Here is a 14089-nt window from a genome sequence, read left to right as displayed (position 1 = left end):
ACACTAACACTATAGTAAAAACATGTGAAGAGTTTGGTTACAAAACGCTATAAATCCATTTGAGTAAAAATGTGATAAATTTGATAAATTGGATTAAAAATGGTGTTTTCTTTACCAAGAAAGTGGCAAGATGAAAAGCACTAGTTTCTGTTTCAAACTTTCACACTGAATTTTTAGGTTATAATAACATTAAAAATTCAAATCCAGATTTTGATTTTCAAAGATTTAATATAACATTTTATAACCCCCCCCCCCCAAAAAAAACAATAAATCCATTGAATCAATATGAAAGTTATTTTTCCCAACATAGTGTGACAGGGTGAAGAAGTACATGACACGAGGATCAAGGTGAGTTCCCTGAAGGGTGGATTTTTATTGACAACTGTGAAGGGGGAATAGCCAACCTGAGGGGTTTCCGGTGCTCAGTGCTCGGCCTTCTTCTCGCCTTCTCTCTCTCTCGGTGCGCAGTGCTGTGTGTGTCCGTGAAGTCCATGTCTGGGGAGGGCTGGCGGTCACACGCTGCTGTCTTTTGGAGACATCTCATACCGTTGTGTTCGTCGGCGCAGCTTCTAAAGCCCGTACTTAAAGGGCTGCAGGTGTGACCGCTCAGCCCTTAATGAGCAGGTGCAGGTGTGTCTGCTCCATTTCCAGGGCAATGCTGATGAGAGCTTGGGATACGCATCACAATAGTAAGTTTATCCCCAAATGACAGACTCTGAACTTTCTCAGTATTAATCTAATATACAGGCACTGGACTAAAAATACATTCATCAGTCATCGCTTCCAATGAATTCAGCAGGTCATCTTGTTATTGCTATAAATTAATTACAGTAATAAAATAAAATTTCATCATGAACAAGAACATGAACAACATCACATTAGACCACAGGAATTCTAAAATGACTACCAAACTTCCAAAAGTGCATTCATCTTTGCCATTTTACATTCATTTAGTTGACTAGTGCTATGTACTGTTTTAACAAATCATAAATGGCATAAATAAAATAAAAACCCTGACAAGCTATGCAATAATTGAGTTCATCTTCAAATGTGTCTAATCTAATGAGTGCAATATAGCATAGCATTGACAGTAATCCACGGCTCTGTGTATTAAATGCATTCATCATCTGAAAGCACATGGAGATTTACCGGTACTATTAATCACAGAACTGGCTTTACTGAAGAGATGTGCATGACAATTGCATGCCATTTATCGTGCAGCCCTTGTTTGTTGATCACAAAGTACAAAGTAGATGAGGAAAACTAGGATGCCGGGTGTATTCAAAGCGTCGCCATTAACTATCTAGAGTGTATGGTGCTCTGTGATTGTTTGTTACTGTTTAGAGTACGTGGAATGGTGGTCTGTGATTGGTTGAGCAGATACTGTATATCGCATTCTGCAAAGAAGGGTGAATGGCCGTTTATCACGGTTTGGAAAAAAAAGGAAGAAAACATGACCCAATAACTGACGAATATCACATTTTGCATAAAATAAAAAATTGACTTTTCAGTACCGACCAGATAAAATACGGATTTTGGCGGAAACTCCATTTTATTTTATTTTTTAAATGGCATTTATCACAATTTTGAACCAAACTCTTCATGTAAACCATGGTAGTAACATTCTCACAGATACTAGCAACAGCTAAAACATGTTAGCTATGTTATCAACATGTTTCTAGACAATTCATACCAATTCCACATCTGTATTCAATCTGAAAGTCAAAAAAGCATATACAGGCAACACAAAATTAATGTAAATGACAATGTTGGCCTACTTTGAGGTATTATGAAGCAACATGATCGGACTGTGCAAGAAATATTATTAACTGGAATCCACTGCCTTACGGAAACAGTCCTGAGTATGTTAACAAGAGTATGTGTGGCTAATTTTCAGCAAATTTCTGGAACTGCCAATTTTCATTTTTGGGTGAACTATGCCTTTAAGGCAGTGAGCTAGAATCCTAGATAAGTTGATTATACAAAACGAATTTAGTGATGTTACACCAAAGCATTTGCATACTTTCTCTTTTTAGTTGCAGATCATCTTAAAAAAAACACACAGACAGCAGTTTTATAATAGTTTATATCTCTATTTATTTTCCCTTAGAACAGAACTTTAATAAATTTAGCTGTATTTTCATCTTAACTTCAAAAAAGGTCATGACCAGTGAGACTGATTTATAAATATTAATCAAAGTCTTTGTGTAAAAAAAATAAAAGAAAATTGTTGAACTAAAGCATCTATTGTATGACAATATGACACGGTAATAATAACTGTTATTTCTATATACTGTATGTCTGTCCATTTATATGCTTGTAAAGCGCAGGTTCCAGTTGCAACCTTTCCAGAGGAGGAGAGCATTCACTGTGAAAATCATACTTTTTGACAAGTAGTCAACAGTGATTAAAATCTTGATAAACATGACAAACAAAAGTGTCTGAACAACAGAAACAACAAAAGCACAGGAAAAACCTCAAAGAGGACAGGCTATATTCAAATAAATCTTACAATTTATATAATAATTACCAGATTTCGACAAAGATGGGATGAGGATCAATTATGTGACTTATGACACTATGGAATTAAATCCATGGGAACAAGAGAGATATCTGGGAAATACTGACAGATTCTGGAAGATAAACGGGATCTTATACAGTGAGGCCAGATTCATTGTTAGATTATATATGAGCAGTCTTTGACTTTACAATGGAAATACAGTATAGTAACAGAGAATTAATTTAGGATAACTAAAAAAGGAAATCTCTGATCCTAAAGTCAGCATGAAACAGGTTGGTAATTAACTAATGCCCTAAAGCATCAGATGGACTACAATATGTTCTATGCAGCTCTTCCAAGTTGGACATTCATACATTTTCATAGTCTCTTCACAATCTGTGTTCATTCATAGTCTGATATCTTCAATTAAATATCCTATGTAAAGACAAAACACAATAAATACAGCAACATTGAGACTGAAAATGGCTCAATTTGTTAGTATTTTATTGTAACTTATTTGATATCAATCCAATCTCTGTTTTATATGATTTTTTTGAATAGCCAAACTCATATCTTCTATCGTAGTAGACCCCGTTTCAGTCATAACTCTGTTGCTGTGTGTTGCCTTTCCATAACAGTGTAAAGAATACGAGTTAGTGTTGCCTTCACCTAGTGTAATAGATATTTGTGTTGCGTTAATATTATACTGGGAAAGTCTAGATGTGTCACAATCTCTAGCTGTAGTGCCTGCGAGTTCTGCTAGAGGGCACCCCATCCTGTACCTTTGACCATACGCCCTGGACTCCATATCCCATAATTCTTTGCCCGGACTTATCATCAATTGCAATAATCTGTCTCTCCTCACCTCACTATTCTCACACCATAGGAATAGCACACACACAAGCTCATATCCCTGGTGATTGAATGTTTGAATGTTTTCCAAATTGGTCTAGGACAGAGTCCAATGCAGGCTTTATTCAATAAGGCATAGTCATACAGGCAGGTTCCAGTAGCAGCAAACAGTTATACCCAAGGCAGAGGAAAAAGAGTAATCCAGATAACGGGCAATGGTGAAGGCAAACAGCAAACAATCAGAATCAAAGAAACAGTCCAGGGTCAAAAACACTAAGGCAAGATAAAACTAGAAACGTGTAAAACAGGGAACACACAGGAAACTCGGAAAACATTCGATCACCAGCGATGTGAGCTCTTGTGTGTTTTTCTTATGGTGTGAGACTGACGAGGTGACGAATCCGGGTGAAGGATTATGAAAAATGGAGTCTGGGTTGTATAGTAAAAGGTACAGGATGGGCTGCCCTCTAGCAGATCTCACAAGCACTCCAGCTACAGATCGTGACAAGATGAGCCTTTAAAATCGATGGTGCTCATGTTTTCATCACTCAGCTGAATAGTGTGATTAAATAAAGAAATAAAAATAAAGAATATAAGGAAAGAAAAATGTTATGCAAGACTTTGGCATGCTGTTCTTTGTTCGTTAAATATATATCTATTACAAGAAATGAAGGCACAATGTTTCCAATGTTTTCCATTACAATTTAACAAAGTCATCTGAGAAAATGGACATCCTTTAAGTTAGCACTGTACAGAATTTGATGGTGAAAAATTAAGAAATGAAGACAGTGAAAACACTAATGGACAAAATGATGTGGAATAAACAGACACATGTTCTCAAAAACAACTTAAAATCACTGACAGAAGTTTTAGCATAAAACCAAGAACATTTAATCACTTGCACAGTTAAATTTACTCTAAAGCAGAGACCTACAGAATGTATGTTTTTGGACAATGGCTCAAAAACAAAGAACCAGGAGACCTGTACATAAAATAGTGCTTGTGTGTTGCTTTGCATTAATTAACAAGACATCTCTGTGTTACTTTAGAGAATCTGCAATTTTTAGTTTCCTGTTTTGTGAAGTGTAAATATTTTAAATGAATTAGTGTAATTATTTTTATTACAGTCGATGAAAAGTATATAGATTATCTATAAAAAGTATTCCAAAAGGGGCATTTACTGGTAGTTTCCCCTAAGAAGTATACACCTGGGCCATTGTCAGCAGTCACTCTGTGCATCTCTGCTCTTAAGTAATTTGAATTTAACTTTACAAGAATTCATTAAGCATTAGTGAATTTACTCTATAAACACAACAAGAAAATAATGACCAAAGGAAAGTGTTGAATGCACAGGTGTATACAAGGATAGTCAGAAAATAAGGTCCTGACAAAGGCAAAACAACACATAATCCCGATTAGCCATTACACTCAGACACTGAAGACAACAACCACACTGAAGGAGAAATGTAGAATAAGCCCTTAACTCCTTCTCCACACACTACTATTTGCTAAGCCCTTTACACAATAGATAGTTATTTCTGACAGGGAAATGATGGTAAAATTACAGTGTAATTGTGTATGATTATGATGGAGCAGCACATTCTGTTCAGCTATTTCAATTCCATTCACTCATGACCTGTTGTAGTTAACCTTAGTTAAACCAGCTTCACATACAAGTGTTTTAAATGTATGCATTCAAATTTTCATGCAATGAGTAAAGATATAAACATTGTTGATGCTAAGAATTACATGAGGACCCCATTCTGAAAAACGGATGCTTTCACGGAACATCTAAGATGCAATTAATGCAGAAAGGCTGAAGGGTTTAGCACATTATTAAAAGAATAAAGTGCATAATAAACTAGTGTCATTTATGAAAATACTTATCATCCTCCCCCTTTACAGTTGTGTGCCAAATCCCTGTTCATTAGATTATTTTGACCTGTTGTAGACTATATTTGTATTTAAATGAGTACCAACACAAATGGGGTCTTTAAACTCTGGAGTCTACACACTATACACTCTCAGAAAAGTAAAAAAAAAAGGTACAAAAGCTGTCACTATTACCGTAACCCTTCAAAAGGTACACCTTTGTACCTTATTTACCCCTAATAGGTTAATAGAAGTATCTTAAAGATACATATAAGTACTTCACTTTATGAAAGGGTACAGTGACAGCTTGTACAACATGTGATAATGTACTTTTGTTGTTGTTGTTTTCTGAGGGTGTATAAATCATAGTAAGTCGTGTACATGAAATGGAGATGAAGATCTTGGAATAAACAGAACTATCTCATAGTGGTTAATTCAAACTGCAGCAAACTCATACAGCTCATACAGCCAGGGGAATAATCATCATTCTCTAATATAATGCAAGGTGGTTGTATCTGTTTCTTAGAAGGTGGAGTAGAAAAACTGAATTCACTAACTGATGCCAACTGCTGCTTCGATTTTGAGGCTTTGAGTGCATCTAATTTAAAAACATCCTATTCAAAATTTATGAAGAGAGACTTGAATATGTAGCCTGTATCCTGTCTGAATGCTGTTAATGACTTTGTGGCGTGACACTCGTTCTCAAAATACTGGCACGCAACATATAAAGAGAGAATTTGACAGGACCATGGAACCTCAAGTCACTTTCCAGGTTGCTCTGAAACCACTGAACAGAAGTCGAAACCATCTTGAAGTGAAAATAACAGCTGAAACTAAAAGGGAAAAGTTAGATAATCTCCTAGTGCAAAGTGAAATGACATTTTGCTTGTGTGTGTCAATGTGTGTTCCAGAAGAGAGTGAGAAGTCTCCATGGGGGCATGTTCTGACTCCTCATATTATGCTTATCTTTTGTCCTGTGTCCTGTTCACTGTTTTCCCCAAACCCCACAAGGTGCTGATGACAAGTGTGGTTAAGTGTTCTCTGGTTGAGACTGTTAGCCTCACTTATAGCTGGTCAGTACACACAACTGACAAGCTCAAAGCTAGATGTGTTGGAGCATGCGGATATGCTAGAGTTGTCCAGCCCAGCATCATCCAATCACTCTTCTCTGGTGGCGTTGTCGTCCAGTGGAAATATGGCGGTCAGACAGGTCGAGTTCTGATTGGCCGTCATGGCAGCCACAGTGTGGAGAAGAACTAGGACCAGCAAGCAAAGTTTCAGCCGGCCCTGCCCGAGCCGCGGAGCCCCCGAGGAGGTCACGGATGTGTGCTGGCAGGAAGGGTGAGTTCTTTTTAAAGTGCCACGGGAGCGGTTGTTGGATTTCTGGTCCCACCGCACATCACAGCACTCTGACTCTTGGTTGATGTCTGGCTTGAACCCTGGGGTATATGCAAAAACACACATCAGTGTTTATAAAAAACAGTCTGTAAAGATTTTCTCGAAGTTATGAACCATTGTTCAAAGTTATCTGGTCTTTAATAACATGCCCAAAATGTTGGGACAAAATGATTATTTATACATCACTTTTGGATTTTTTTTTTTTCTGAAATATTTTTATTTGGATGTTAGTCTTACATTTTATTAAATGGTTTCAAGAAGTTCAAAGAACATACAAAAGTAATGTTCCCTCATTCAACATTCTCTTATTGTTTTTGCTAATCTTCTTAAAAACAAGGAAAAAAAGGATGTTTTAGAATATTAAATAAATTGGACATACATATTTTCGTTAGCTGGTGTTGCCCTAAACTTATAACTTTAAACACAAAGATATTTGTATAAACTGAATATTCACTAAATCTTATGATTAAAATTATTTGCATTAAAAAGTCTGTCCATTAAAATGCTTATTAAAGGCATTGTGTTTGGTTTGTGCAAGTTTTTTTTTTTTTTTTTTTTTTCATGTGAAGTGTTTGTATATGCTCTGAAAAGCATTTGGTTGTTTCATCATGAATTAAAGAAAAGTATAAGCCTGCAGTGTTAAATACAAAGATGCTTCTGTGTGCTTATTAATTGCGTTTCATGGCACTGACATTCCTGTGGCATCATATGCAAATTAAAGCTGAATATAAGCAGAAATAAATAGTCAGCTCATAAGTAATTAGAGTTGATGAAATAAGTTCCAAATAAGTAATTTTAAGGCCAAGATGCTCACACTTGAGAAAAAGCTAGTGAGTGAAGTACATCAACTATTTGCATGCTTTTGTCTTTGGTTCAACCTCAAAATTCAACTTCAAAAATTATTTCACTGCTAATATTGTTGGCACCTCTATGATGAATAGCTTTTCCTCATTTAAAAACAATCTGCTAAGTGATGTAAATAATGTTGATTATTATTAATATTATTATTATCTTTAAACTATTAATTGATTACAATATTATTATTGATTAGTGATGAGTATAAGAGAGAGGTGATGTACATGAAGTGCTCACCAGATTTTTATGCAGCATACAGAAATGTGACACATGTAATATTGCCCTATTGCATGAGAATTTAGTGATATTGCCTATAAATGTTGTTATTAGTGATGTTGCTTATAAGGCCATATATAATTTTTATAGAGGCTATGCATTCTCTAGTTGAATATATGTATTTATAACATCAAAAATCATAGGTAAAATTGTTTGATAATAATATACTGTATATGATGATTGTTTATACATAGCAACCATATGTCAACAATATCAACATGTATTGACGGGTTTTAGGATGGTTATATTTAGGACGGTTTCAGCAATTGTCCAACAGATGTCACTAAAAAGCTGTATGATAATCCAAATAGCATGTTTCATTTCAGTATTTTCAGTGTATTCACGTTAAAGAAGTGCTAAAAAATTATAATGATAAATGAACAAGCTCTGCACTATGAAAAAATAACATGATTTTTTTATTTTATTATAAAAATCAAACTTTGTTTCCTGCTGATTTTGCTGCTTTTGATCTCTATGATGTGCTTAATGTGTTACTTTTTTGAGGTTCTGATACAATTAATTATAACTGGTCTCCTACTGCAGTACATGTGATCTGATAAAAAGCTATCTACAGTATGAGCATACTGTACTTTATTTTAATATTAAAGACTTTAGATTGTTTTAATGGTTACATTTTGACTGTTCATTGCTTTACTACTAACATTAGAATTTTGCTTGACACAAAACATGAAATTACCAGCACTTAAATGACGATTAACATATATTACAGTGCAAAATGTACAAAAGATCTTACAAACTACAATTCAGTTCTGGCAATACGAAGTTCGCAAATATTTTTGTACCAACCTGCACATATAAAACTGGGAGTTCCACCATGTATAAGGTCATCATTGTCAGGCAATATGAACGGACACCTCTGCTGAACCTCAAGACAGTATTGTTCACAGGGAATCTTATGACTGCAGCCTGAATGAGGACTCTGGAAATACTGAGCGCAGAGCCAGGGCTTGTAGACAGTCTGCAGAGAAAGCAAGAAAGAAACAGACAAATAAATAAATGCAAAGCTATCATGTTCCTTGAAAAGACTTAAAATAGATGCAAAATAGAGTTTTACGAGACTGCCATGGTTCTTTTTGAAGCTTAAAACCTCAGTCCCCATTGAAAAGAGCAATAAACTCTTGAGTGACTGACTTCACTGTCACTACAGTGCCATAACAAGTGTCATTTTTTTTTTGTTTCATATACCATTCAGTGACATGTTATAGCAAAGGAGTTTAAACCAATATCACTATAATTCAATTGTGCAGTACACAAAAAGACCAGCAGATGGGAGATTTGCACAGCTTTCCACTTCGGACCCGTTTGCTAGATTCATTTAACTGTCTCACAATTGCTCAGTTGCCTGTGCCGCCTCAGTGACATACACAGAGGCCCAACCAGGTCACGCAGACCTCATAAAACACTGTTGCTTTATTATTGCACCTTTCATCGTCTAACCAAATACGCCTACTGCAACATCACTGTGACAAAATGATAGTATAGTATATCACACTATATATGAAGTGAATTAGCAGCAGAAGAGTGCAGTGGGCAGTGCAAGGGGTGGGCAGAGCACTCCATGGGCTATAAGAATAGACTTTGCTCATTTATTTTGCCCTACATAGCACACAGCACAGCCTGCTGTTGAGGAAAGAGAAGATGCCAGAGCATCCACGTGTTATGTGTGTGTGTGTGTGTGTGTGTGTGTGTGTGTGTGTGTGTGTGTGAACTGGCATATGTGGTTTATAAGGACAAAATGTCAGGTTACTCACCAGCATTATGAGGACACTTGGGTTTATGAGGACATATCAGTGTCCTCATAAAACAAAGGCAATATATGATTATTTTATGCATAAAAAAAGGCCTGTATGAAGATTTCAAAGAATTTTAGAATTGACCTCATAAACCATAATGTGGATGTGTATATATTACAACTATGACCTTATATACCATGTTGTGTATGTGTAAAGAGTCCTCTTAAACCAGATAATGATTTGAATAAAGTGTGTGTAGATACAGACATTGTAATAACATTTCAAGCTATTACAATTTGTAAAGTAAGATCATCTAATTTTTCTATTGGACAGTGTGAGATTAGGGGTGGGAATCTATGGGTATCTCATTAATACCATTTGATTGAGATTCAGAGGCCCACAATTCGATTCAATTATGATTACTGATGCATCAATGCATCACAATGTTGTCATACAATCTTGTACATCTATTAGGGGTGGGAATCTTCAGGCACTTCATGATCAGATCCTATTCCAATTATGGGAGTCACAATCCAATTCCAAAATGATTCTTCATCTACATTTTTTCTCCAATTAATTCTTCTGCTGTGCAAATACATATATACAACTTTACATCTTAAAAAAACTGCAGTTATATGCTTTTTGTTTATAGTTGAAATCTCTGTATGTCAGTACTGGCATCTTAAAAACAGGGGTGTGAATCTTCACTGGTTTCACAATTTACTTAAATTACAATTATCATTATCAAACTCAATATCACGAAGCGTCACATTCTCAGTTTTCAATATTACATGGCTACATTTTCATTTACATTTTTTATCAAATTTATTTGGTTCAAAATCAACTTTATTATTATTATTAATATTTTTAAACAATAACTTATTTAAAATAAGTGTTTTTTAAGTGTCCAAAGTCAAAAGGGTACAGACAATAGTTAAGGATTTTTCTTTTTTTCCTCAGCATTATTGCCGTTTGATTATTACTGATGAGATCATAGAAAGTGGCCGCTTTAATAGGTTGTATTAACGCACAGATCTATTTTGATATCAGATGTTTTGTCCTGCTCTGAAAACATAATTGACTGTGTGTACATCAATTTCATATAAAAGTATTTGAAAATGCAAGTGCATTTAACCGCAGCAGAAACTGAGGTTCAGGATAACAAACACAAAGCGCATGTGAAAGTCTGTCAGTACATGAGTCTTGTGCCTTTAATAGTACTGCATTCCAAATGGCATAAATGAAAGCATATCTAAAGTAAAACAGGGCGGATGGAAGCACAGACTGTCAAGCAATGTGCCCTGTTTTGAGATCCACACATACTTAAGCAAAAAGGTGCTTCTGGGCTGTAAAAATCAACTCAGATTTGGCCTCTTAATATGCTAACTCAAGGTAGGACTATTTTTTGAATGCCAGGGGGACCAAAGATGTTAAAATTAGTTTTACGTTAGCTGGTCATGCTTCAACTCAAATATGTGACCTTTTTTAATAATGGGTTTTAATCATTTTTACTAATTATTCATTTCAAATACAGTTTCTGAATAATATTTACATAATTATGTATACTCGTTGTATTATTTTATAATAATTTCTAGGTAACACTTTATAAGAACTGCATGCTTTTAATCATTAGTTAAGCATTAGGAAACAGTTAATTCATCATTTATAAAGCATTAATAGACATTTATAAATATTTTATACAGTAAATACAGATATAAATGCTTTATACCTGATTTAAAAGCATATCTATAATGTATTTAATAATTGTTTTTTCATACTTTATTAATGATCAATGTATCATTTCTAAATTAAGTATAGCATTATTTACACACCAGTTATTAAGGAGTTGTCAATGGTTCATAAGATCACTTAGAAATTGTAAATAAATGATTAATAAACTATTTAAACGTGCATTCATACATCTTTTTATTCAGACATATAGTAATAGTTACTTATAGTGTTAATAAATGGTTTATTAACATGTATTTCTACTGTAATTCAGGGTTAATTCATGTAGTTATAAAACATATGTAGTTGTTAGTTAACTATTTTTGTGAGCTCATCTAAAGTGAGGACTATTTTTGCCTTGTAAAGCTTTTACAAATGAGATTTAAAGGCTGTTAATATTTCTATGTTCTGTATCACTGTGTGGTGTTTGTTTCCGTTTTTTGTTTAGAAGATAACTGAGCCTTTAAATATCCTTAATAAATGCTTTAAAAGGCATAACTAGACTCACTTTAGATGAGCTCACATAAATAGTTAACTGACCACTACTAAATGCTTTATAACTACCTGAATTTACTACATTTCTTGTGATCTTATGAATCACTGGCAACTCCTAAATAACTGGTTTGTAAATAATGGTATACTTAATTGAGAAATGATAAATTGATCATGAATAAAGTATGAAAATACAATTATTAAACACATTATAGATATGCTTTTAAATCAAGAATAAAGCATTTATATCTGTATTTATAAACTGCTTATTACTGTCTATTAATGCTTTATAAATTATGAATTATCTGTTTACTAATGCTTAATTAATGATTAATAGTGTGCAGTTATTATAAAGTGTTACCAATTTCTATACCATATTTTAATGGATACCAATTTACTTTTGACGTGTTGCAAGCCATGTGGAAACATCAACCACAAAGATCAAACTGAAATTGACAGCTTATTAATACAATATTGAACCAATAAAATTTAAAGGACTCGGGGCTCAGTTCTTGGACCACTTCTCTGTCTACATGGCATCATTAGGTTCTGTCATTCAGAAACATGGCTTTTCATACCACTGCTATGCTGATGACACTCAACTCTACCTCTCATTCCATCCTGATGATCCTATGATAGCTGCTCACATCTCAGCTTGTCCCATCGTTTCATCACAATTTCACCATCAAGCCAGGCACATCAACCATAACTCCTTCAAAAACAGACAGAAACCTTGGAGTTATGATTGATGATCATGCGAAAGTTTGGGAACCCCTTGCAGAATCTGTGAAAATGTGAATAATTTTAACAAAATAAAAGAGATAATACTAAATGCATGTTATTTTTTATTTAGTACTGTCCTGAGTAAGATATTGTATATAAAGGATGTTTACATTTAGTCCACAATGCTAAAAAAATATTGCTGAAATTATTAAAATGACCACACTCAAAAGTTTGGGAACCCTTGGTTCTTAATACTGTGTGTGGTTACCTGATGATACATGACTGTCTTTCTGTTTTGTGATGGTTGTGCATGATTCCCTTGTTTGTTCTGAACAATTAAACTGAGAACTGTTCTTCGGAAAAATCTTTAAGTCCTGCAGATTCTTCAGTTTGCCAGCATCTTTGCATATTTGAACCCTTTCCAGCAGTGACTGTATGATTTTGAGATACATCTTTTCACACTGAGGACAATTGAGGCACTCAAACACAACTATTAAAAAAGGTACAAACATTCACTGATGCTCCAGAAGGAAACAAGATACAATAAGAGAGGGGTTGAAAACTGAACACGATGAAGATGTCCACATTTTTCTTATTTTGTTGAAATTTTTTTTTTTTCCATTTAGTTCTGCCCTTCATAAGCAACAGAAGATACTTGTATATTTCCTGGAACACAAATTAAGTACAATTTATCTTGATCTTTAAATTCCATCGTGTTTCCTTCTGGAACATCAGGGAATGTTTGTACCTTTTTTAATAGTTCAGTAATGTTTTTGTGTTGTGGACTAAATGTAAACATCTTTTATGTACAATATCTTACTCAGAACAGTACCGAATAAAAAATACGATTGTAACAGAGTACAAACTTCATAATCTCGGGAAGAAGGAGGCGGGAACCGGCGGACATTTAAATGAAGACTTTAATAATAAAATAAACAAAAAACAGCACGAAAGACCCTCGCAGACGGCTGCCACGCACAAACAAAATCATCGCTCTCTATATCATATATGTGTATAAACAATCATGGTGTACAGGGACGCAGGACTTGTGAATGTAGTTCTATAGCCGACAGATCATCGCTCTCTATATCGTACGCGTGTATAAACAATCATGGTGTACAGGGACGCTGTACTTGTGAATGTAGTTCTATAGCCAACAGTTCATTGCTCTCTATATCGTAAATGTGTATAAACAATCATGGTGTACAGGGATGCAAGACTTGTGAATGTAGTTTTATAGCAGACAGTTCATCGATCTCTATATCGTAAATGTTTATAAACAATCATGGTGTACAGGGACGCAAGACTTGTGAATGTAGTTCTATAGCCGACAGATCATCGCTCTCTATATCGTAAATGTGTATAAACAATCATGGTGTACAGGGACGCAAGACTTGTGAATGTAGTTCTATAGCCGACAGATCATCGCTCTCTATATCGTAAATGTGCATAAACAATCATGGTGTACAGGGACGCAAGACTTGTGAATCTAGTTCTATAGCTGACAGTTCATCGATCTCTATATCGTATATATGTGTATAAACAATCATGGTGTACAGGGACGCAAGACTTGTGAATGTAGTTCTAAAGCCGACAGTTCATCGCTCTCTATATCGTAAATGTGTATAAACAATCATGG

The 14089-nt window shown here is 34.7% G+C and overlaps 1 protein-coding gene across 1 annotated transcript in view; it reads right to left on the bottom strand.

Annotated features, from left to right (window-relative positions):
• Positions 1-2100: 2100 nt before the first annotated feature.
• The window catches only part of nalf1a (NALCN channel auxiliary factor 1a), a 75974-nt gene continuing 63985 nt past the window's right edge, over positions 2101-14089 (bottom strand). Inside the window, exons 2-3 of the mRNA XM_052547107.1 lie at positions 8561-8732; positions 2101-6663 (exon numbers count right to left, since the gene is read on the bottom strand). Of these exons, the coding sequence (XP_052403067.1) occupies positions 6383-6663; positions 8561-8732 (453 nt within the window). The 3' untranslated portion in view covers positions 2101-6382. The remainder of the gene's footprint in view (positions 6664-8560; positions 8733-14089) is intronic.

This window comes from Carassius gibelio, chromosome B1 (genome assembly GCF_023724105.1).
Source record: "Carassius gibelio isolate Cgi1373 ecotype wild population from Czech Republic chromosome B1, carGib1.2-hapl.c, whole genome shotgun sequence".
NCBI classification, from domain to species: Eukaryota; Metazoa; Chordata; class Actinopteri; order Cypriniformes; family Cyprinidae; genus Carassius; species Carassius gibelio.
The sequence above is the reverse complement of the archived record's forward strand: the minus strand, read 5'-3'. Positions and strand labels throughout refer to the sequence as shown.